The sequence below is a fragment of the Anabrus simplex genome, chromosome 1 (genome assembly GCF_040414725.1).
Source record: "Anabrus simplex isolate iqAnaSimp1 chromosome 1, ASM4041472v1, whole genome shotgun sequence".
In the NCBI taxonomy this organism is placed as follows: domain Eukaryota; kingdom Metazoa; phylum Arthropoda; class Insecta; order Orthoptera; family Tettigoniidae; genus Anabrus; species Anabrus simplex.
The window spans coordinates 746691540-746718606 of NC_090265.1; the positions used below are offsets into that span (position 1 = coordinate 746691540).

At 40.2% G+C, this 27067-nt stretch overlaps 1 protein-coding gene across 5 annotated transcripts in view; it reads left to right on the plus strand.

The window, feature by feature from the left end:
- Positions 1 to 27067, plus strand: part of LOC136857483 (F-box only protein 25) — a 653389-nt gene that overhangs the window by 392324 nt on the left and 233998 nt on the right. For all 5 annotated transcript variants that reach the window (XM_067136159.2, XM_068225201.1, XM_068225203.1 and 2 more), the window contains one exon: positions 8774 to 8823. In XM_067136159.2, the coding sequence (XP_066992260.1) occupies positions 8774 to 8823 (50 nt within the window). The remainder of the gene's footprint in view (positions 1 to 8773; positions 8824 to 27067) is intronic.

Below are 27067 nucleotides of genomic sequence, written 5' to 3' on the forward strand. Positions count from 1 at the left end.
GTTGTTGTCTGTCAAAAAGCACGTGGCTTTGTTTACAAATCTGTCAAAAGCACGTGGCTGTCAAAAAGCACGTGGCTTTGTTTACCTCGCGCTAGTGAGGTTAAGTTGGTACCACTAAGGTTTAGGCCCGTCAAGATGGCAGTACTGAGGTTAGCGATGCGTTGTTGTCTGTCAAAAAGCACGTGGCTGTCAAAAAACACGTGGGTTTGTTTACCTCATGCTAGTTAGGTTAAGTTGGCACTAGTGAGGTTTAGGCCCGTCAAGATGGCAGTACTGAGGTTAGCGATGCGTTGTTGTCGATGACAGCTGTCAAAAAGCACGTGGCTTTGTTTACAAATTCAAATCTCCCGCCAAAATTCAAATTTCCCGCCAAAATTCAAATTTCCCGCGGGAGGAGGAGGCCTCTCCCGAGAGCCGGAGGAGGAGGAGGCCGCCGAACCATCCAATTATACTACTCACACGGTGGGGTGTTATCGCCCCTTCTGTTCTCCCTATACATGAATGACCTATCAGAACAACTGACGAACTGTAAATATCACTTATACGCAGACGACATCCAAATCTACATTCATGCCAAGCCGAATGACATGCAAGAAGCAACCATGAAATTATACGAAGACCTACACAGACGGACATGAGTGTTCACACAGAGGCCCATTGACCCTTTAGTCAGTATAAAATAGGCACGGTAGCAAACTGCGTACGTTGTTCGATCCATCGTGAGTTGAAGGGACACATTATGCACACATACGCTAAAATACGTGCAGTAAAATCTTGATCCGACATGAAGAGATGAGGAAAATAAGGCCGGGCAGTGGACAGAAGTCTACACACACCGATGAAAGCTATCCACAAAACAGAGTAGTACATATCAGTTCTGACTTGAACATTGAGGAGTGAACACAGTTACGAGCCTTGTTTATATTAGAAGTGGGTGCTGGTGATTTAAGATGGAATGGGGAAAATTAGGAAGGAAACTACAATTAAAGAAATAAAAATAATAGTGACTCTGCATGAAGAAGACAAATCATAGGCTACACCGAAATTGCACAAATAATTAAACGAAGCAGATACACAGTGTGCAGTATCAGTAAGAAGTACAAAACTTCAAAAACATTGATCGACGTCCCCGTAAGCTCACTCTGTGAGAAGATAAGACGGTAATTAGGACAGTGCAAAAGACTTCCATCCTAAGACCATTCGTAGAACTCTTCATAGAGCTGGATATCATGCCTAAAGTCCCAGGAGGAAGCCATTTACCACCCCAGTGAACAAAAAGAAGAGATTGGTATTTGCTCAGAAGTACATAATGAAGGATGACGACTTCTGGAAATAAGTTCTTTTTTCAGATTAAACAAATTAAACATTTTTCACCATGAAGGAAGGATGTCGGTGTGGAGGAAAATGAATACATAGTTTGAAACAGCCATCCTCCGGGCTACAGTTTAACACGGTGGCGGAGGTGTTATGCTGTGGGGGTGCATGGCGGCTTCAGGTGTTGGGGACCTAGTGTTTATAGATGGAACAATGGATCAGTACGTTTATTTGAATATTTTGAAAAAAATTACGACATAGTACCAAAAAAACTGGGTCTACAGGCTGATTACTACTTTCCGCAGGACAACGACCTGAATCATACTGCTAATAATGTTCGTTATTGGATTGTTTATAAAAGCCCTCCCCAGTTCCCCGACCTTAATCCCATTGAACATCTATGGGATGAACTCGAATGACAAGTCAGAAAGCACCACATATCCAGCAAAAACCAGTTGAAAGAATTGCTCCTTCAAGAATGGAATACTATTGGTGAAGAAGTCACAAGAAAATTAGTAGGTTGAATGCCCAACAGATTAAGAAGTGTTATTCGCAACAAGGGAATGCTCACACGTTACTAAACCGTACACATTTGGTGAGAAACGTGCAGTTTAAGTTGTTGTGGGAACATTTATGTCCATCCATAAAAAGACTAGAAGACTATCTTTATTTTTTAGCAAAGCAGTTCTTTTTAGTTGTGTGTATTCTGTAAGTAAATATACAGTTATAAACGAAATATATTATGTTAAATATGTATTTAAGAAACCAATTACTATTACCAATATGTGCATATGTCAAATGTCTCTACTGCTATGTGCACACTTCCTCCATCAGCTGTCCTGGTTTAGATTATGTGATAGATGTAAGTACCATGTTGTTTCTCTTCTGCACAAGATACTGCGAACTGGTAAGCCAGATTACCTCAGCATAAATTTCAACTATCTCTCTCCCTCAAGGTCATCAATACGATCCCTGCTGTCCGTCCCCACTCACCACAGCATTACATGTAACAACTCATTTTTTTTTTTTTTTTTGCTAGTTGCTTTACGTCGCACCGACACAGATAGGTCTTATGGAGACGATGGGACAGGAAAGGGCTAGGAGTGGGAAGGAAGCGGCCGTGGCCTTAATTAAGGGACAGCCCCAGCATTTGCCCGGTGTGAAAATGGGAAACCACGGAAAACCATTTTCAGGGCTGCCGACAGTGGGGTTCGAACCTACTATCGCCCGAATACTGGATACTGGCCGCATTTAAGCGACTGCAGCTATCGAGCACGGTCAACTCATTTGTACCGGGGACCCATAAATGTTTCCGGTTGAAAGTAGAGACATAAGCAACTTAAAGCTATTCAGAAGAATGCGCTGGAAATTTTACCTACATTGATATTAATGTACTCTAAAAAGCACCCTCAAATGTTAGATTATTAAGTTAAATGAATAAAAATGAATAAAATGTAAATGTAATGTTAGTAACATTATAGTTTGTCAGGCCCCGCGGTTTAGGGGGCAACGCGTCCGTCTGTCACCCGGCGGCCTTCAGTTCGATTCCCGGCCGGGTCAGGGTTTTTTAAATTGTAAAAGAGTAATATCCCTGGCCTGAGGACTGGGTGTTTGTGTCGTCCTTAACGTTCCTTTCCTCGCATTCAACTCTCTACATTTCCGCAATTCCAATTACACGCAGGTTCATATCATATGATGCAAGTAGGGGCAAAAGATCTCTATAGGTCGACGCCCCGAACAAATAGCATTTTACTTTTTTTTAAACATTACAGTTTAATTTTTTTGAGATACAGCGTTAAAAATAATAAATACTATACATTAATTTTAAAATGTTAAAATTATTTTATGATACTTTAAATTTCAGTTAAATTACATTTCACTTTAAATTATATTAAACTTATTTTTAATTTTAAGTAGTTATAAAGCTCATTATATTATGTTTATGCGGGTGTATATTATGGTTTGGCATAATAGCAGGCTCCATAGCCTTAGCCCCGCAATGTGCAGAAAGACATAAATAAATACTCAGAAAAATAAAATGTAGCCCCGTGCTAAACTGACAACGTGACGAGTGAGATGGATTCATCTGGGAGGGCTTCGAGAGGCTTAGTGTCGAGTATCATTGGTAAATCCTGTACTTTTTCAAAACTTCGTTATAGAACAAGGTTGGGTCAGAAGAAAAATGGAACAACTTGATATAAATATTAATGCTTAATTAAACTCCTAGGCTTTTATTCTAAACATCACAGGCTCACATCCCTTGATGGGCAACAAATGGACTTGTTGTTGTTGTTGTTGTTGTTGTTGTTGTTGTTGTTGTTGTTGTTTGAGTCATCAGTCCATAGACTGGTTTGATGCAACTCTCCAAGCCACCCTATCCTGTACTAACCTTTTAATTTTTTGCGTAACTATTGCGTCCTACATCTCCTCTAATCGGCTTGGCATATTCATACCTTGGTCTACTCCTACCGTTCTTACCACCTACACTTCCTTCAAAACCCAACTGAAGAAGTCCTGGGTGTCTTAAGATGTGTCCTATCATTCTATCTATTCTTCTCGTCAAATTTAGCCAAATCGATCTCCTCTCACCAATTCGATTCAGTATCTCTTCATTTGTGATTCGATCTATCCATTTCACCTTCAGCATTCTTCTGTATCACCACATTTCAAAAGCTTCTATTCTCTTTCTTTCTGAGCTAGTTATCGTCCATGTTTCACTTCCATACAATGCCACGCTCCACACGAAAGTCTTCAAAAACATTTCTCTAATTCCTATATCAATGTTTGAAGTGAGCAGTTTCTTTTCTTAAGAAAGCTCTTCCTTGCTTGTGCTAGTCTGCATTTTATGTCCTCCTTACTTCTGCCATCGTTAGTTATTTTACTACCCAAGTAACAATATTCATCTACTTCCTTTAAGACTTCATTTCCTAATTTAATATTTCCTGCATCACCTTTCGTTCTACTGCACTCCATTACTTTTGTTTTGGACTTATTTATTTTCATCTTGTACTTCTTACCCAAGACTTCGTCCATACCATTCAGCTCCTTCTCAAGATCTTCTGCAGTCTCAGATAAAAAAACAATATCATCGTCAAATCTCAAGGTTTTGATTTCCTCTCCTTGGACTGAGATTACCTTTCCAAATTCCTCTTTGATTTCCTTTACTGCCTGTTCTAGGTAAACATTGAAAAGAAGGGGGGACAAACTGCAGCCTTGCCTCACTCCTTTCTGGATTGCTGCTTCTTTTTCAAAGCCCTCGATTCTTATCACTGCAGACTGATTCTTATACAGATTGTAGATAATTCTTCGTTCTCGGTATCTGATCCCAATCATCTTCAGAATCTTAAATAGCTTGGTCCAATCAACATTGCCGAATTCTTTTTCTAGATCTACGAATGCCATGTACGTGGGCTTGTCCTTCTTGATTCGATCCTCTAAGATCAGACGTAAAATCAGGATTGCTTCACGTGTTCCTACTTTTCTTCTGAAAAGAAACTGATCTTTTCCCAACTCAGCTTCAACTTGTTTTTCCATTCTTCTGTAAATAATACGTATTAAAATTTTGCAGGCATGACATACCAAAACTAATGGTGCGGTAGTTTTCACACTTGTCAGCACCGGGTATCTTGGGAGTAGGTATAACAATATTCTGCCGAAAATCGGATGGGACATCTCCTGTCTCATACATCTTACACACTAAATGGAATAACCTTGCCATGCTGGTTTCTCCTAAGGAAGTCAGTAATTCAGGGGGAATGTCATCAATTCCAGGTGCCTAGTTCCCATTTAGGTCACTCACAGCTCTGTCAAACTCTGACCTCAAAATTGGGTCTCCCATTTCATCAGCATCAACAGCCTCTTCATGTTCCAGAACCAAAGTATCTACACCTTTACCTTGATACAACTGTTGGATATGCTCCTGCCATCTTTCTGCTTTGTCTTCTTTCCCTAAAAGTGGCATTCCATCGGAGCTCTTAATATTCATACACCTAGATTTCCTTTCTGCAAAGGTGTCCTTGATTTTCCTGTATGCAGCACCTACCTTTCCCTGGACCATACAACCTTCGACATCCTTGCACTTCTCTTTCAGCCATTCTTCCTTAGCTGCCTTGCACTTTCTATCCACTTGATTCTTTAATCGCCTGCATTCTTTTCTGCCCTCTTCATTTCTAGCATTCTTGTATTTTCGTCGTTCATCAATCAGGTCTAGTATCTCCTGAGTTATCCATTGATTCTTACAGTAGTTGATCTTTTCCTCCTTCCTAACATTTCTTCAGCAGCCCTACTGACTTAATTTTTCATGACTCTCCACTCTTCCTTATTGTGTTTCCTTCAGCCTTTTCATTTAGCCATTGTACAACATGTTCCTTGAAACAATCCCTCACACACTTTTCTTTCAACTTGTCTACATCCCATCTCCTTGCATTCTTTCCTTTCTTCAATTTCTTCAACTTCAGAAGGCATTTCATGGCCAACAAGTTGTGGTCAGAGTCCACATCTGCTCCTGGGAAAGTTTTGCAATCCAACACCTGGTTTCTGAATCTCTGCCTAATCATAATGAAGTCTATTTGATACCTTCCTGTGTCTCCAGGTCTCGTTCACGTATACATCGTCGTTTGTGGTGTTTGATCCAAGTATTGGTAAGGACTAAATTATGATTAGTGCGGAATTCAACCAGCCGACTTCCTCTTTCGTTCCTTTGTCCCAATCCAAATTCTCCTACTGTACTACTTTCTCTTCCTTGGCCTACCACTGCATTCCAGTCTCCCATCACGATTAGATTCTCGTCACCTTTAACATATTTTATTCAATCTTCTATCTCTTCATATATTCTTTCAATTTTCTCATCATCCGCTGAAGTAGTAGGCATATAGACCTGCACTATTGTGGTGGGCATTGGTTTGGTGTCTATCTTGACGACAATAATTCTTTCACCATGCTGGTCGTAGTAGCTTACCCGCTGCCCTATTTTCTGAGCGTTATTAAACCAACTCCTGCATTTCCCCTGTTTGATTTTGTGTTGATAATTCGGTAGTCGCCTGACCAAAAATCCCTCCGACTCGCAGAATGTCAGTATCCATCTTCCTGATGAGCGCCCCCTCTTGTGTAGTCCCCACCCGGAGATCCGAATGGGGGACTAGTTTATCTCCGGAATATTTTACCCGGAAGGAAGCCATCATCAGTACGTCATTCATACGGAGAGGGCTGCATGTCCTCGGGAGTTAGTTACGGCTGTAGTTTCCCGTTGCTTTCAGCCGTGTAGCAGTATCACCATAGCTAAGCCATGTTGAGTATTATTACAAGGTCGTACCAGTCAATCATCTAGACTGCCGCCCTTGCAACTGCGGAAAGGTTGCTACGCTCCTTTCGATGAACCATTCCTTAGTCTGGTCTCTCAACAGGTACCCATCCGATATGGTTGTACCTGCGGCTCGGCTATCTGCTTCATTGGGACACGCAAGCCTCCCCACCGCGGCAAGGTCACATAGTTCGCAGGGGACTTAGTAGCGTAGAACTAGTTGAGCCAGAGGTGGTAGTAGCAATGAATTGTGGTTATAGAAAGTCTGTTGAATTTGTAGAGGAAGGCACCAGGCAGTGATCTGTATCCTTTCCGTGACATCACACTCCAAAATTATGGTAATTCTTCCGTAGATCTTGGACTTTTTACTGTGTATGTAATTCCCTAATCAGAAATACCAGTCTCTGATTTATTTCTAAACTAAGGAGAAATATTGAAATAAAAAACTGCGTCGTATAAGAGAGTAAACTAATGTTCTTCTTAGAGGAGTGAAAAGTAACACGTGGGATCTACAAGCAGGAAATGCAGTACCTACCAGCGTAGCACTGGCAGGCGGGTTCATGCATGAAGGGCATTTTGAACATTTCATGGCGCGGATGCTGCTTTAAAAACTGACCATGTTGGATATTATTTCCAAAGCAGTGAACGTTTCTAAATGAAAAATATTATATATTTCAGAACTGATATAGACTTTACTAAACTCATTAATTATACAGAATGGTGACCATTTAAAATCGTATTTGTACTCTACTTTTTTACTTGTGCTATTCAAAGTCACAGCATGGGGTTCCCCCACCCCATCCCCATTTCTGAGGGAAAGGACAAAATCTTGTGTAGTTAGGTGTTTTTCTTTCAAGAATATGATTTTAAAGTCGATATTACGTAGAAGTCGTTCAGCATTAAAATAGCTTGTGTCTTCTTTGTCTCAAGAGGAAATAGTGGCAAACAGTTTGCTTTTCACATCAATACCAGTGTAAAATCTTATAAGGTGTGCCTTTTTAGTTTTTCGCCATTCATCTTCCAAAATACTAAAAATACTAGCCTACATACCCCCAGATCCAGACCCCACCCCCTATAAAATATCAGATAGGTGCCCTTGAGTCACAAATACAAAATTGAAAAACGTCTTGAGGGAGATCAAAGGTGGGATTCGAGTCCATCCCTCACGAACGAAAACTTCCAGCTAAACAGACTTACCGCATAATCAAACTTCCAGCTAAACAGACTCGTACCGCATAATCAACTCACTGGCTAGTCTATGTTGAAAATTAATTAATGTGTGTCATGTCTTGCTGAGCGTAGTTTGAGGGGGTGTTAGCGAGACCCTCATCCACAAAGGATATATTGGTGTTTGGTTTTAAAATGGAATCCTCTAAATGTCTGCGAGTTTCATGGTAACTTGTATTACAGTGTAATTAGATCTCTCATCTAACATAGCAGAGGAGCACAGAAGCGTGGTATCCTGGTGCTCATGTAGCAGTGGCACGTCCGCCACAGCCTCCCGCGTTCGGCCGTCGACTTCATGCATTGCTTTCCTTTCCGTCAAGTGCAGTCACAACTGGGTCGTCGACTCCTCAGTTCAAGTGTAGCAGCGTGCTGTTGGCGAATTTTCGCTCCGAACAACACGCGGTAGCTTCCGCATCAGTGAACCACGTGCTCACAATTGCAGTCCATAGCCACGCCGTTTTAAACGCGGGTAGGTCAGCTGTTTTTACCATTTTGACGCCAGTGACACTACTAACAGCACCCGAGGCGCGCTAAATATTCCCGGGTAGGAGTGTCGGTAAAGCAGTGCCTTATCGGTGAGCAAAGGAATGTGATTGACATGACGGTGGTACCAGTAGCTCATTTTAAACTTTGTTGGTTTTCCCCTTAACACTTCAAATACAATATTGGATGACGTTATGATCAAGTAAATTATCGGCCATATGGGCAATATTTGCCCACTTTAACAAGAATTCACATTTTTTTTCGTCGCGATTTTGAGAGGGTTGATGTCTGTCATTTGGTTTGGATTCAAAACATGCTAACCTTTATTTTTTCCACAAAAGCTTGCTACTTGTGTTAAGTAGGAGAACACCGATTTGTGCCTTCTCCTCGAGACCTGGAGGTGCCAACACTGTAAATGAAGTGATCTAATTATTATGTTTTTCTTTGCAGATGGTACAGTCCAACCTCATTGCCACATCACCATCAAATGTACTAGAGAGGTAAAGTAATTTGCAGTTTTGCTTTATTTAATAAGATTCTTTGTAGTCGAGTTCACAGTGCAATTGCTGTATCATTAAAAGGGTTTTCAAATTGAAGAAGTTAAGCTCGCACAAACTGCTGGGGTAATGTTTTAGTCAGAAATAATGGTTCAATGTTGCACTAACGCAAACTAGTTTTCGGCGACTCTAGGACAGCAGTGGCCATAGATTTGCTTGGCATCTTCAGATTTGCTGATTTATTTATTATTTATTTATCGTATGATGAATCAAAGTTATTTACATACACATTTTATATACAAAGTTTGTGGACCAATGTGTACAGTCACAAGCTCGTACAATCTTACAATTCTAGGTCTAGTTCTCAGAGCCATTCTATTGCTTCAACTGATGTATGATGGATGTCCGTTATCCTTCCTCTAAAAGCACGAAGAGGACAGTCAGCAACAATGTGGTGGACAGGCTGAAAAGATATATTAATTTATTTCTTCCTGACTTACATTTGTGGCGAAGTTAGGGCTCACGGCCCTCTGTTACACTTAACCACTATAAACAGTAAAATTTAAATATGTAAACATAAAAGACATAGAAATTCTAAAAAGAACTAATACTACGGACTGATAAATCTAAGACTAAACGTACATATCAGTACAGAAATTAGTGTGACAATAATAATAATAATAATAATAATAATAATAATAATAACAATTGGAGGACAAACTCACTGAAGTAACTACCCCAGGTGGTAACAAATCCACCTCCGCCTTAGGCGGTGTTAGTAGGCCTTCGGAGTCTGGAGAGCCCACACCAACATGCTTTGAGGACGAGTCAGAGCGTCCTGGAACTACTAGCAATAAGATCCGATATAAGGAACAGAACTATTTCGCCACATTGAACATCAACTCACTACTCAAGCTAGGCAAACTGAAGCATTTAACTGACACTTTGACTCACCACAAGATACTACTCACAGCAATACAGGAAACCAGGTATACAGATGAGCATGCCTTTGATTCGCAGGGGTACCGTATTTTTAAGGGAAAGATTGGGCGCAGGAGAATGAAGAATGTGCCACACCTGGGGACTGGGTTCATTGTAAGCCATAAGATACTGGACTCGGTAATTGACTTCAACTCGCCTAATAGTCGAGTGTCCCTTCTAACCTTCCGGTGCACAAACAAGATCTACACTGCAGTAAATGTTCACGCACCTATCAATGAGGACAATAAACGTAACCCTGAAAGTACCGACAAATTTTGGGAAGAACTAGAGGACATCATCAGCAAAGTCCCAGAACGTCTACTCGGGGACTTCAACGCACAGTTAGGGAAAGAGCGCAAATTTAGGAACATTGTGGGAGAATACCAAGCTCACTTACGAACAAATAGAAATGGGGGGCGTCTAGTGGGACTCTGCAAAGCCTTCAACCTGGTAATGAAGTCAACGGCCTTTAAGAGACTGCGAAAGAAACAGAAGACCTGGACGTCACCCAACAACCTCTTAGGAGAATTTCAGACAGATCATGTTGCTATTGCAAGGAAAGCTCATACAGAGATCCAGAATGTAAGACTGTTAAGAGGAGCAAATTTGGACTCCGACCACTACCTCTCCAAAATAAAGCTGAAATTTCTACCTAGGAACACTAAAAGAACCAAGCCAGTTAAACTTACTAAGTTTGATTTAGAAAACCTTGCAACTTGCAAACAGTTTACAGAGAAAATGGAAAGAATAGAATACAGAGACTGGGATGAATTGAGAGAAAATCTAGTTAAAGTAGCAACAGAGACTGCGCCATTACTAAAACAGAAGAAACATGCCTGGTGGACAGCTAGATGTGAAGAAGCGGTAATGCAGTGGCAGATGGCCTGGTTAAAGTGGAACTCACAGAAGACACAAGACAACAGAGTGAAGTTCTTAGAGCAACGGAAGATAACTGCCAATATCATCAGACAAGTGAAACGGTAATTCACAAAAGTTCAATTGACACAGTTGGATGATGACTTCAAGAGAAACATTTACAGAGGCTTTAAACGGAACCTTAGTCACTACAGTCCACCCAATCTCCATTTCCGTGGACCAAATGGGAAGATAGCCTATAATGACTCTGACAGTTGCCACCTTCTCGCCAAGTACTTCGAGGATCTCCTTAATTGTGAATCACCTGATACCTTTTTTACTTACCAAGACAACATCAAGCAACCAAACTCGCAACCACCATCCAAAGAAGAAGTAATACAAATCATCCAGACTCCGAAAAACAACAAAGCATCCGGAGAAGATTCAATAGTAGCCGAACTTTGGAAGCAGGCTGGAGACAAGACTGTAAGCAAGTTGACAGAAATTCTACAAAACATCTGGGAGACCGAAACATTACCTAGTGACTGGACCACTGCATTGATTCATCTCTTGCACAAGAAATGAGACTTGACTGACATCAATAATTATTGAAGAATCTCATTGGTACCTGTCACATACAAACTTTTATCTAAAGCCTTATTAAATAGAGCCGAGCCTCAACTAGACCCACAATTAGGAGAGTACCAGGCAGGATTTAGGAAAGGACGCTCTTGTTACAGAACAGATACTCAATCTTCAATCAGTATTACATCAAGCAAAAATGGCCGGTAAGAAATACGTTGTCATTTTCGTCGACTTGACAAAGGCGTATGACTCAGTAGACAGACCTACTCTTATGAAGATTTTGCAGGAACTAGGACTAGATGAGAAGACCCACAACCTAATCAAACCGACTTTAAGCAACACCAGGTCACGAGTAAAGTTCAGAGGAACCATATCAGAAAGTTTTGAAATTAAATCAGGAGTGAGGCAGGGAGATGGTTTGTCCCCTCTCCTCTTTAACTGTTCCCTGGAGAAGGTAATAAGAGAGTGGCGATAGGAATTAGCTAGAAAGGAGACTCGAAGTGGCATTTGTCTGGGATATAAGCGCAATGAGCTCAATGTTGATTGCCTGGCGTTTGCCGATGACCTGGCCATTATATGAAATTCAATAGAAACTTAAGTGAAACAACTAAATGTTCTCAGACAACAAGCAGCAAAGGTTGGGCTACATGTGTCTCTTGAAAAAACACAATTCATCACGAAGATCGGTGAATCTCCTTGTACGTTGCATCTGGAACAGGAAGAGATCAGGAAAACCAACAGGTTTAAGTACTTGGGAGAATGGTTGGAATCTAATCTCACTGAAGGAACAGCTTTGTCAACTCGAGTTAACAGGCTTGAAATGGCCTACCAACTGACGAAGAATACCTATAATAAAAAGTGTCTCTCTCGTAATACTAAGATGAAGCACTACCAGACAGTCATCCGCCCTGAAACCTTATATGCTTCAGAATGTTTAACACTCAACAGGAAGGGATTTATAGAAAAACTTGAAATCCGGGAAAGAAAGATAATGAGGAAGATACTGGGGCCAGTCAAGGAAGGGGACAGTTATAGAAGACGGCCTAACCAAGAGCTCTACAAGTACTGTGAAATAATAACGAATGTAGCATTCTATGGGCACATCTATAGGATGCATCCAACCAGGTTGACCAACCGGATTCTCAGCTACTGGCAAAATAGGAAGACCAAGTCACCATGGTTGATGGAAGTGAATAAAGATCTACAGGAACTGGTAATAACAGAAAGAAACTTAAAGGATCGGACAACACTCAGGAAGATACTTAAACATAAGGAGTTCCAGGATAGACTACCAACGAAGAAGACTGGCGCCCTTTGGACAAAGGAGAGGAAGGAGCAACACAGCCTGAGGATGCGCAACTACTGGGCAAACATCAAATCCCATTCCAAAATGTAATAGTTGATGTCGTGGTCCTTAGCTGGCCTATACGAAACAATAATAATAATAATAATAATAATAATAATAATAATAATAATAATAATAATAATAATAATAATAATAATAATAAATGAAGAAAAGCCATTCACACAACATACACACAGTGACTCACACAACTCAGTTTTATGTTCCTAGGAAAAACTTTCGTCAGGCAGATTTGAATTTATGAGACGAAGTAAGGTGCCGAATGTCCATTGGGAGTGTATTCAAGAGTCTCAATGCAGTAACTAAAAAGGAATGATTGTAGGAATTCGTTCGAATTAGTGGAATTTCAAGTAGGGAACCAGAACGGATACTAATTTCATGGAATGAGGAAAGGAAACGAAAATTAGAAGATAGGTAAGTAGGAGTGTTCGTCGAGAGCACTTGGTAAACAAGTGTCATTAAGTGAAAATTCCTTCGTTCATTTATGCGTAGCCATCCCAATGTTTTGAAATATGGTGTACCATGAGCGTCATGTCGCAGTTGGAAGGCATATCGTGTTGTGTATGAGTCATCAGTCCATAGACTGGTTTGATGCAGCCATCCATGCCACCCTACCCTGTGCTGTCCTTTTCATTTCTACGTAACTATTGCATCCTACATCTGCTCTAATCTGCTTGTCATAGTCATACCTTGGTCTACCTCTACCGTTCTTACCACCTACACTTCCTTCAAAAACCAACTAAACAAGTCCTGGGTGTCTTAAGATGTGTCATATCATTCTATCTCTTCTTCTCGTCAAATTTAGCCAAATCAATCTCCTCTCACCAATTCGATTCAGTATCTATTCATTCGTGATTCGATCTATCCATCTCACCTTCAACATTCTTCTGTAACACCACATTTCAAAAGCTTCTATTCTCTTTCTTTCTGAGCTAGTTATCGTCCATGTTTCACTTCCATACAATGCCACACTCCACACGAAAGTCTTCAAAAACATCTTTCTAATTCCGATATCAATGTTTGAAGTGAGCAAATTTCTTTTCTTAAGAAAGCTCTTCCTTGCTTGTGCTAGTCTGCATTTTATGTCCTCCTTTTTTTCTGCCATCGTTAGTTATTTTACTACCCAAGTAGCAATATTCATCTACTTCCTTTAAGACTTCATTTCCTAATCTAATGTTTCCAACATCACCTGTCTTCATTCGACTGTACTCCATTACTTTTGTTTTGGACTTGTTTATTTTCATCTGGTACTCCTTACCCAAGACTTCATCCATACCATTCAGCAACTTCTCGAGATCTTCTGCAGTCTCAGATAAAAGAACAATATCATCGGCAAATCTCAAGGTTTTGATTTTCTCTCCTTGGACTGTGGTCCCCTTTCCAAATTCCTCTTTGATTTCCTTTACTGCCTGTTCTATGTAAACATTGAAAAGGAGGGCGGACAAACTGCAGCCTTGCCTCACTCCTTTCTGGATTGCTGCTTCTTTTTCAAAGCCCTCGATTCGTATCATTGCAGACTGATTTTTATACAGATTGTAGATAATTCTTCGTTCTCGGTATCTGATCCCTATCATGTTCAAAATCATAAATAGCTTGGTGCAATCAACATTATCGAATGCCTTTTCTAGATCTACGAATGCATGTACGTGGGCTTGGCCTTCTTGATTCGATCCTCTAAGATCAGACGTAAAGTCAGGATTGCTTCACGTGTTCCTACATTTCTTCTGAAGCCAAATTGATCTTCTCCCAACTCAGCTTCAACTTGTTTTTCCATTCTTCTGTAAATAATACGTGTTAAAATTTTGCAGGCATGACATACCGAAACTAATGGTGCGGTAGTTTTCACACCTGTCAGCACCGGCTTTCTTGGGAATAGGTATAACAACATTCTGCCGAAAATCGGATGGGACTTCTCCTGTCTCATACATCTTGCACACTAAATGAAATAACCTTGCCATGCTGGTTTCTCCTAAGGAAGTCAGTAATTCAGAGGGAATGTCATCAATTCCAGATGCCTTGTTCCTATTTAGGTCACTCACAGCTCTGTCAAACTCTGACCTCAAAATTGGGTCTCCCATTTCATCAGCATCAACAGCCTCTTCATGTTCCAGAACCAAATTATCTACATCTTTACCTTGATACAACTGTTGGATATGCTCCTGCCATCTTTCTGCTTTGTCTTCTTTCCCTAGAAGTGCCTTTCCATCTGAGCTCTTAATATTCATACACCTAGATTTCCTTTCTCCAAAGGTTTCCTTGATTTACCTGTATGCAGCATCGACCTTTCCCAGGACCATACAGCCTTCAACATCCTTGCACTTCTCCTTCAGCCATTCTTCCTTAGCTGCCTTGCACTTTCTATCCACTTGATTCTTTAATCGCCTGTATTCTTTTCTGCCCTCTTCATTTCTAGCATTCTTGTATTTTCGTCGTTCATCAATCAGGTCTAGTATCTCCTGAGTTATCCATTGATTCTTAGTTGATCTTTTCCTCCTTCCTAACATTTCTTCAGCAGCCCTGCTGACTTCATTTTTCATGACTCTCCACTCTTCCTCTGTAGTGTTTCCTTCAGCCTTTTCATTTAGTCCTTATGCAACATGTTCCTTGAAACAATCCCTCACATTATTTTCTTTCAACTTGTCTAGATCCCATCTTTTTGCATTCTTTCCTTTCTTCAATTTCTTCAACTTCAGGTGGCATTTCATGACCAACAAGTTGTGGTCAGAGTCCACGTCTGCTCCTGGGAAAGTTTTGCAATCCAACACCTGGTTTCTGAATCTCTGCCTAATCATAATGAAGTCTATTTGATACCTTCCAGTGTCTCCAGGTCTCGTTCACGTATACATCGTCGTTTGTGGTGTTTGATCCAAGTATTGGCAAGGACTAAATTATGATTAGTGCGGAATTCAACCAGCCGACTTCCTCTTTCGTTCCTTTGTCCCAATCCAAATTCTCCTACTGTACTACTTTCTCTTCCTTGGCCTACCACTGCATTCCAGTCTCCCAGCACAGTTAGATTCTCGTCACCTTTTACATATTGTATTAAATCTTCTATCTCCTCATATATTCTTTCGATGCATATCGTATGCATGAGGTTTGTGCTCGCTGAAGAATCAAAGCTTGTTCAGCATTTAGATTGACTAGTACCGTATCACAGTAGTCTAAAATTGGGAATAGTAGTGCTTGGATTAATTTTAATTTAAGTTTTTGTGGAAATGATATTTTGTGACATTTCAGGGGATATAGAGCTGCATGAACCTTTCTACATACATTTGTTACGTGTTCATTCTAGGTCAGATTCTCATTGATGGAGATTCCAAGATTAGTTACATTTCTAAGGTACAGCATTGATTATGATTGGAGGAGGATTGATATTTCTTATTACATGTAATAATTTAGAGTTGCCCATGATAATACTTTGTGTTTTACGAGGATTTAAGAGTAAGTAGTTGTTTTTAGGATAGGGGGTAAGCCTTTCAATATCCGAATTAATATGCTGAACAGTTTCATGTAAATTGTTTGTAGTTGTGTGTTTGTATATCTGCAAATCATCAGCATATAAGTGGTAGTTGCAATACTGAAGTGTGGAAGATATGTCATTAATATGCAAGACGAACGGTAAGATGCACCACAGTCACAATTTGCAGAGGTAGCCCATCCCCAATTGTGTATCAGATGTCCACATCTGCCTTGTCCGGTTCGGATCCGGTTGATGATCCTCCACTGACGTCTGGGAAAGTCTAATCCTTGCATTTGCTTAGAAGGATCTTCAACTAGATGTATATTGACTACTGGAGACTGCTTCCACTGGATTTACCATGAACTGGTAACTTTGAAGGAGAAACTTTCAAGGTTAACTGCTGTGCGCCACGGTAGTTTCCTTGATTTCAAAAGTTTATGTTCTGCCTGTGCAATATCTTGGTGAATGAGTAGCTCTAGATTCTGTTGAATGATTTTCCATACCTTCAGAAATTCTTCTAATCATCTTACGGCTGGATGTGGAATATTGCTGAGAACAGGTAGCCACAGTGTGTTCTTACTCCGTATACATCCCGTGATTATTCGCATTGTTTGGTTGAGTTGTATAACTTTTTTAGTGTGAGCACTATTGATCTGGTTGGGACTGCAGTATTCCGCAACATAATATAATAGGGCTAAAACTATGGATCGTAGGATGTGAGTATTAGCTCCCCATGACGTACCAGCCAGTTTTTGTAGAATATCATTTCTAGTTTTGATTTTAGCAGGCACATTAGAAAGATGAAGGTCGGAGTTCTATCTATCGGAATTCCCAAGTATTTTGGTTTGTAATTTGACTGTTGTGTAGGTGGAATGCAGATACCACTGTTTTCTGGGAATTTAGATGGAGCCACCGTTTCTTAAAGTATAAATCGATGGCTTCGTGATCTGTGGGTAAAATAGATTCAGCGGCAGGAACGTCGGAGCATTGAATCAACAAACAAATCTCATCAGCATAAATTTGAGTTAATTCCGATAAGTCGTGTATGTATAGATTGAAAAGGAGAGTAGCCAGGACAGATCCTTGAGGTAAACCGTCATTTAATTTAAACACTCTCCTTCCGTTATTATCTGAGTCGATTTGCTGATGATGATATTTGAACTCCCCATTTCTTGAATGCAACCTCACATTTACACAGTACGTAAAGTGAACATTTTTGTTACCAAATTTAAACTGATCCCTCAGATTTGTTTTGAGAGAATTAAGAAGTCCTCTTCCTACAGATTGTCTGAAAATGTCACACAATTGTATTTTAGTACCTAACAAACAGATCGTGCAACTTTCCCAGTGATACGGTTACACAACAAAGTCATACCTTACAGTAAAACTGTCAAAACATCTTGGAATCTCTTTAGATAAACACCTGTCCTGGTCCGCACCTACTGTATCAACTTGCGTCACTGCATATCCTCAGCAAGTTCATGTTTATACATCAAAACGATGAAACAGTAGTTATGTGAATCGCTGTAATATAGTTCATAATGACTGCACTGATGAATCACTGCATAAGTTAGAACGCTTGCAAAATACATGTTGTGAGGTTCATCAGCAACCTCGTCCTGTACCAAACTCGGCTGGCTGCATCTACACTGCCTCAAACTTTAATTACCAATTCTCCATAAAGAACGTGTTTATAATTTCCCTTTACACGACGAAAAAAGCATGAACGCACGGAATATGCATATTCTTACATACCAAATCAAAAGTCCGTGAATGGAACAATCTGCCACAGGATGTCAGAGGGATATCAGTAAACGTGTATGCACAAAATACCTTATGGAAAGACACAAATGGAAAGGCATCACTTTCCTATTTCCTCGTCCTCTTTTCCCCGTCTGCTTTATCTTTCCCTATATGTGGGTGGAAACTTAGCATTAACATTGTATATGCGGAATGCTCTGCGGACGGGGTAGCCCTCCAAGCGGAGTCCTTGGACAGCTTCTTCTTCAGGAATTGCGGGATTGACTCCACGGACGACGCAGCTGAACATATTGGCTTGTGCTGTCGGTGGTGGCGATGGCGATGGCGATGGTGGTCGTGCCGTGTCTGCAGATGTGTCCAGGGCTGATAAGGTGGTGTCTTCCGACTGCTGGAGGGTTTCGGATTGATTCTGAGGTGGTTGTTGTGTCGGCTGGATGGGGAGAGTTGAAGTCATAATAGGGGAAAGATGGGTCATTACTGTAGTAGTGATAGGAACTGAAGGAAGTGGGTAGGCAGATGTTGTGGTAATGGCGTGGCGGTGGTGTCGGGGAAAGTGTAGAAGGAGGTTGATGTTTGTTGAGGCCACTGCATAGGCTACTTGGAGCCACTGGCAGTTCCAATGCACTATGAGAGACTTTGTCTCATTTTCATACATTGATGCCTGCCTGGCCATCAGATGATAAAGATGTTGATTCCTGTAGGTAACCTGAAATATTTGTTCCGAATCGGTAAATTTATAATACCAATATAGTTGCGTCTTGGTAGGTGTGCTATTTACCAACTGATGAGCACAACTTGGCACACTGGGGTGAAACACTAGCAACCAGGAATGATTGCAAGAAATCAGCTTCATTTCCCGTATCAAATCCTATTTACAAAGACTTAATAACAATAAAAATCTTCCACCTTTTTGATACTTACAGTATATCTGCATTTTACCAAATCAGTTAATCATACACAGTACATGTTTCGTTCCTTTTTAGAACATCTCCAGCTGTTTTACATTGCTTAGATGATTCACTAAGTATTTATCTTTTTAAGAACATCCTAAACAGGTGCCTTGTTTTTCTTAAATACTACGTAAATTTGAAATAAATTAAAATAAATTAAAAACAATGTGGATGGTTGAATGGGATAGTGAAATGAGAGGGAAATGGATATACTTATAGTTAGCCTATTTTTTAAAAAGCTATTTCTATTCATTTGAACAGATGTTGTAAAAAATGTTTCCAGCACTTTTATCACTAAAATATTCCGCCTGTCTTCTAATAAAAAGTTTGTGAAAAAATATAACTTTCCTTTGTCACTTGCTAGGTATTCACTTCATTTACTCCTTCCAAGGTAGCTGCTATTTGTTTTAAATTTACAAAATGTCTCTTGAATTCGGTCAGTTCAGGAACCTTAAAGCTGATTGCTGTTTTGCTATTAATAAAGGAGCCTCCCCATTATCTTGTTGTTGCCAAAATCAACTCCTAGTGTGACTTTGCAGGAGCTACGGCTGCTTCAGCTGCTTCAGATCCATTTCCCTCTCATTTCACTACCCCATTCAACCATCCACATTGTTTTTAATTTATTTTAAATTTACGTAGTATTTAAAAAAATTAAGGTGCCTATTTAGGATGTACTTAAAAAGATAAATACTTACTGAATCACCTAAGTAATGTGAAACAGCTGAAGATGTTCTAAAAAGGAACGAAACATATACTGTGTATGATTAATTGATTTGCTAAAATGCAAATATAAGTATCAAAAAGGTGGAAGATTTTTATTGTTATTAAGTCTTTGTAAACCAGGAATGAGTTAGCTGGAAAATTTATAATGTCTAATAACGGACCAACTATATTGCTTTTATAAATTTACTCTTTCGGAACAAATATTTCCTGTTCCCTATGGAAATCAACATCTTTATCAACAAAGTTATTCTTGTCTAAAACGTTTTGCTTGGGTTTTTATTAGCATCGTAAAATACAGAAAGCGGAAAAACATAATGCATTTGATTTGATTCCTTAGTTTATCATCAACAGAGTCATTACTTATCTTAATACCTAGAAACTTTGTCTTCTGTTTTAGACACATTTGCTATCAGTCCATGTGGATCATGTTTCAGATATACTTAAGAGTTGCTTCCTTTTTCCAGTAATCTGCGATCAGCACTAATGTATGTGGGAGGGATGTATTTACTTGTATGTAGCTGAAGATGTGTATGAGGATGAACACAAACACCCAGAAGAATTGACCAAACGGCCCGTCCTTGAAACGAACCCGAGACCCTCCGCCAGTATGCTGACCATTTATTCTGGGAGCTGGACTTTTAGATAAACTTAAAAACCTGAAATAAGCATTCTTAAGGGAATTTTCTATACTTTAGCCTATAGCAAAGAATTCGAATAACAATTTTTTTGACGCAGTATTCAGATTTTAGTCTCTAGTTTTTCATAGTCCTACTAGACTTCATCCCCAATAGCCGTCACCCATGCATGCATATAAATGAAAATTAGTTCATAGTGGTCACAAAAAATCATAATTTTTAATTTTTCCTTGAATAACTGAGTTTGTAAAACTGTTGCCTTAGTCTACTAACAAAACTGACTGACTCTGAAGCACGAAAATAAATACTCCCAGTGGGAACATCCAGCATGATGTAGTACAGATTGAAAGCCACAGAAATAGGTAGATATTTTAGTTATCCTCATCTAAAGTAAATAAATAGAGAAATAGAGGGAAGTTAGTTAGTCTAAAGTCGTATTAGGACATGACATGTCTCACCACCGTATCGTTCTGACTCATAGTTTGATCGCAGGTTACTTATTCTAACAGCACAACACACCCGCAAGTTTTATGGAAGTATAATGCCATAATAATCGTTATCATTATCATAATCTTCGCAAGAGTTACACTGTAGTTTGGAATTTGAGGATGAATTGATATTAAGCTGATTTTGTGCAGCAGTGTAACTAGACGTTAGGAAGTATTGTTGCTGCACGATTGATGAAATATTAACCTTTTCTTACAGAAGTTTCTTCCACACGAACACAAATCATTATCTTTCCTATTTATAAAAGTACGTATCAGTGAATATATTTATACTTATATTTCAAAATTTGTCCGAACAAATTATTGCTTACAGCGCTATGTCAAAAGACAAAGTTGGTACTTAAAAGAAATGTCCTCATGTGCACATAATTTTAAAAAATAATTCGTGACATGTGGACTTAGTATTATTTTTGTTGTTGTTTGAGTCATCAGTCCATGGACAGGTTTGATGCAGCTTCCATGCCACACTATCTTGTGCTAACCTGTTCATCTCTACATAATTGCTGCATCCTACATCTGCTCTAATCTGCTTGTCAGATTCATGCTTTGGTCTACCCCTACCGTTCTTACCCCCTACACTTCCCCCCAAAACCAACTGAACAAGTCCTGGGTGTCCTAAGATGTGTCCTATCATTTTATCTCTTCTTCTCGTCAAATTTAGCCACAACGGTCTTCTCTCAACAGTTCGTTTCAGTGTCTCTTCATTCGTTATTCGATCTATCCATCTCACCTTCAGCATTCTTCTGTATCATATTTCAAAAGCTTCTACTCTCTTTCTTTCTGAGCTAGTTATCGTCCATGTTTCACTTCCATACAATGCGACGCTCCAGACGAAATTCTTGAAAAACATTTTTCTAATTCCTATATCAATGTTCGAAGTGAGCAAATTTATTTTGTTAACAAAGGCCTTCTTTGCTTGTGCTAGTTTGCATTTTATGTTCTCCTTACTTCTTCCATCGTTAGTAATTTTACTACCCAAGTAACAATATTCATCTACTTCCTTTAGGACTTCGTTTCCTGCATCACCTGACTTCGTTCGACTGCACTCCATTACTTTTGTTTTATTTTCATCTAGTACTCCTCATCCAAGACTCTGTCCATACCATTCAACAAGTATTATTTATTTTCCAATAATTCTGAGCAGAAATATGGAAGGTCTAGAGAAAAAGTGAGCCCCATGCACATATAAAATGTTCCCTAGAAGATATAAAGATGAAGTATTATAACATATGAGGGGTGCTGGGGCCCGTCTTAGGTCTGGGGGCTGTACATGGTACACAGATGGCTCGCGGACAGAGACGGGCACAGGCGCCGGGGTCTGGGGGCCTAAGACAAGGCTCTCCCTACCTATGGGTAAATACGCTACTGTTTTCCAGGCCGAAGTATATGCAATACTGGCCTGTGCTGTATATATACGGAAAATGCCTGGACACAGAAGATGTATCACTATTTGCAGCGATAGCCAGGCAGCGTTAAAAGCACTATGTGCAGTTAAGACAACATCAAAAATGGTATGGGAATGCCAAAGGATGTTAGATCAGCTGTGTGAATTTAGCTCAGTTACCCTATTATGGGTCCCTGGGCACACAGGTATCAGTGGAAATGAAGAAGCTGACAAACTAGCGAAACAAGGCTCAAAAAGGTCCTTTTATAGGACCAGAGCCCTTCCTGGGAGTATCACTCCGAAGCGTGAAACTGGTAATATCCCAGTGGACAAACCAGTCTCACTTAGACATTTGGAAGAGGTTTACTATAGCAAGGCAGGCACGTGAACTTATCAAAGGGCCTAGCCAAAGTTATAAAAAGGTCCTGATAAATTTGAATAGGACCAGAATGCGAATGGTAATTGGACTGTTGACAGGCCACAATACCTTACAGAGACACCTACACATCATGAAAATCAGTCAGGATCCGATGTGTAGAAGATGCGGTAGGGAGGAGGAGACCTCCGCGCATGTGTTATGTCAGTGTGAGGCTCTTGCAAGCACTAGACATCGATACCTTGGCTCACATTTCGTGAGCCTGGAAGACATCAGGAATGCCAACATCCGGACACTGGTATCCTTTATAGGAGCACTAGGTCTGGACTAGGCAAACCCGTTTAAGGGACACAAAGGGTCTTCACAGACCTACGTGTGGAGCCCTGCGAAGGCAGGGTTCACCCATTCTTTATCTATCTATCTATAACATATGAGGGCCATCCAGAAATTAAGTTCCCTGTTTTTTGAAAAACGGTATAGGCGTGCTCGGTTCACCCGGAAGGACGTGGGTTGGAATCCCCGTCAGGAAGTCGGAAAATTTAAGAAACAAAATTTCCACTTCCGGAGGTGTATATGGCCCTGAGGTTCACTCAGCCTACACCAAAATGAGTACCAGGTTAATTTCTGGAGGCAAAGGCGGCCGGGCGTAGAGCTAACCACTCTACCCCATCATGTGCCGCGGTTAACAATGGTGGAAGCCTTTACCTTCCACTCCTCCAAGGGCTTTCATGGCCTGTACCGAGGTCACTTTGTCTTTGTCTTTTTTTTAAAAAAAGGACAACATAGTTACATAAAAAATGTTGGTACCTAATAGAGCAATGTTGGAGCTATTTTTACACGAAATCACCACCAGAATTGAGACACTCGTCGTACCGTATTCCGGCGTGTCCCTGTGAAAATGCTGACAGGAGGACAGGAATTCCTTGAGGTGCGAGAAAAGTTGATGTACGGTAGATGATCAAACACCTGCAGACCAGTTGCTGAGCGCCGAGCATTGCCATGGATCAACACAACACGTGCACTCAGCATTCTACGCCTCTTGTTTTGAATCGCCCATCGAAATGTCCATATAAACTTTATCATACGCGTGTCGTGACCTACCTGTCCTGAGAGACGTTCTTGTAGGTTGGTCACCAGGCAATTGGATGTTGAAGTATTACCTGTTCTGCCGAGCGTAAAGTAGGGAGGTAATTGTAGGTGTTACTCGGTCCCGCTACTCAAGAAATGAAGGAATTGATAATCTCCACTGTCTTTTATTTCCTAAGGCGACTAAGTCTACTATATACAAGTATTTACAAGTTGGATATGTCGTTCTGAAAAAAAAAAGAGAGAGCTTGCTCCACGCGCCTACTCTACGACTACGCGTTTATCTGTATTTTGCCCTGGTTGGGAGAGCCCCGCGCCATCATGGTTTAGGGTTATATCTCCTCTCTTAGAATGAAAGGTTGATCCCTTCCCATTACCTTAGGGGTTGGGCCTTATGGGCGTTGCTAAGCTACTCATCTAGTAGGTGGCGCCCTCAACCAAATAATTATTACAGTATGTGCTGCTCTCTAGGTACTACTCTCTCTGTCTCACTTTGCACTAATCTCTCCTTGTTTTTCTTAAGTGCAACTGTAATGGCCTTGGTCTCTTTGCCGGTATCGGCGAGCCGCCTGGCCCGCATACCAACTCTGTTTGTCCACATTAAACAAACAAGTAAATATCCGTTGTGGTCAACAAGTTTTCGAAAGCCCATTTCACAAGCTGCTCTCCACTACATGTAACTTCTTGAAAAGTTCCTTCTTCCTTCTAAATATTAATTCTGACTATAATTATTATGCAATTACTCTGCTACTACAATATGTCTCATATGGATGATTATTATTCTAATACTAGTTTGTTTTCCTTGACACCTTGAGATCGAGTCTCGACTGCGAAACCCGGCTGCCGTCCACCTGGCAATCCGCCGGTTCGAGCCCTTGGGAGGTCGGTACACGACATCTCTCCCCTTAGGGAAGAAATGGATGCAACCATACGTTGCGTCCATTTCTGTCCTACACTATTCACACTCTGATGTTGCCTGTGCGTAAGGATCGGCGATCCTGTGGTGAAGGGGAAGGTTGTTCTGTAATCTGGTTAATTCTTGTATCTATTTCTACTGCTTCTATAGATCTCACAGGCGTACTAAAGCGTCCCCCAGCAGGCCTGGAGTGTAATTCCATGATTTCCTCAGACATCTCCGAGCGTCCCCGGATCCGCCTGGGATGTTGGAATATAGTTAAATCTGCGTCTGAAGTCTTAACCGTATCACCCTTTGGAATAACTGTTTGCTTTATACATATATTTGGGCAATGAGCCCGTGCATCTTCGAACCATCTCTTTGCTGGAAACCCTAGTTTCGGACAGCAACAATTACAACAATAATATCCTAAAATAACAACAACACAATATATTTGTACACATTAATATGCTGATAAATCATTTGTCTTTGCATTTCTTCTTCCTTTTGTTTGACCATTTCTTCCACTTCCTGTGTCTTATGGGTAGCCCATTTTAACTCGTCAATGTTATTTAACAGGTTATTTAATGATAACATTCATTTCAGGTATCTGTTCTAACTTGATTTCACTACCTATCCTTTCGCGACAGTCATAATCAAGTGTAACTTCTGGTACAGAGTCTTTACTTTGTGTAGCGTTCACTTCACCTACACCTTGTATTTTACTATGCGGTCGATATACTGTACAGCCTGTACTTAAAACAAGAATACCAGTGCCTGCTAACTTAATATCACTGGTGGTATCTTTACACATACATGTTACCTTGGTTTCTTCTGGGGATACATATATATATATATCTATTAGCTCCAATAGGTATCCACATGAGCTGTTGAACTGGAAGTACTCTTTTATCACAATTATCTGGAATGTGACTAACCCCCATGATTAACTTAATCGCACAATTATTTTGAGTGAACACTGTATTAATGGGGAATTTAACATGACACAGTTTCCAACTGGGTGTTACTACCTTACATTGCTTTACCTGATCCTTACCTAACTGAACATAAGTTTGTTTTTCTTTGTCCATAAGGATGTAATCCTTGGTCTCTTGAAGATAAACAAAATGGTGTGGATTACTTTTCATATACGTGGGGAATGGAATCATGTGATACAATTTATAAATTACCCTATCTGTAAGGGGTGTCTTGATGATGTACACTAGATAATTTTTCTTGCGAACACTTCCACTGTGGCTACTTTGTAAATCAAGTAGCCGTAAGCTGACTTTAAGTCAAATGGCAAGGACAATCCTTTAGGGAAATCTCCCTGAGCTTTCTTATAACCTTTAATGATGTCATCTGGTGAAATTATTTGCATCTGTATGACTCCTACCTGTGTATTCATTATACCTGACAATACAACACTGTAATGCTCATACAGTTGTATGAGAAGGCCTTCAATCTCAATTAAATGTCTATTTACTGAATTTTCTAATTCTACTTGCTTAATTGCTACTGCAATCTGAAGCGTGCTATTCAAGATGAGATCTAATTTCTGCAATATTCTGAGTTAATCTTTGCTCATTTGCTGTGAAATCATAAATGGTGCTGTTCATAGATTGCAATGTTGATTTTACGACTGTCATTTGATCTTTTGCAAATTTCATAATTGATATTTGTTCTTGTTCTAACTCACTAATTTTTGACTCATTTTTGTCTGCATCATCCTGACTTGATGTTCCAAATAACGCCCTTGCGATGGAACGTACTCCGTTAATTATCCTCGTTTTCGAATAGTGTTATCAGTTTCCCCTATTGGTTTAGTAATCCGTGTAATTAATTCATTTGATTCCTTAATTCTATCCGATTGTGCACTTAGCATTTTAACATCCTGCTGACACGTTAAGTTAGTACTTCTTTCTAGCTGTGTACATATTAACTGAGTCCAGTGTATCTGTCTTTTGACATTCGAAAATACGTCACTTAATTTATTTAGATTCACATAAGTAACTAGTGTCCATTCAGTATGATATAATTGTATCTCACCCTGATTGTCGAAGTATGCCCCTGGAGTGTTCTCATATGGTATCACCTGGACACCCAGTACTTCTCCGGTTATTCCGTAGCGGTGCGACGTCACGACTATCACTGCTACTACAATGGAGAACAATCCTAGCATTCGCGCCATATCTTCTGTCTACCTGCAAGGTAAAGACAGGATATGCGTTACCCTTCTATCTGTGAATACTTTTGCTTCCCAGTTCTCACTTCACTCATCTGCAAATACAATTTCAAACGGTTCTTATGTACCTTAACACTTTTTCCTTTCTTGTTCATCTGTAGGAGGCAGTTCACCCCTGAAACATCTATCTCGTAAGGACCTTCGAATGGTGGGCTTAGCTTTCTGGATTTTCCTCTTCGCAATGCGTCATTGTGCAAGAGAACCTTATCACCTACCTGAATGGTGACCTCATTTTGCTTTTTGTCGCAGTGTTCTTTCTCTAATTCTTTTCGCTCAATTAAGGTCTTTCTGGCGGCCTCGTGATTTCGCCTAAGCTGTGCCGTCAGTTCCTCCACCACGTTCTGGTGTTCGTTGTAACTCATCTCGGGTGGCTTTTGCAGCACACCTGGAATATTTGCCTTCCTTCAAAACTTAATTGGTAGGGTGTGAACCCTGTACTGTG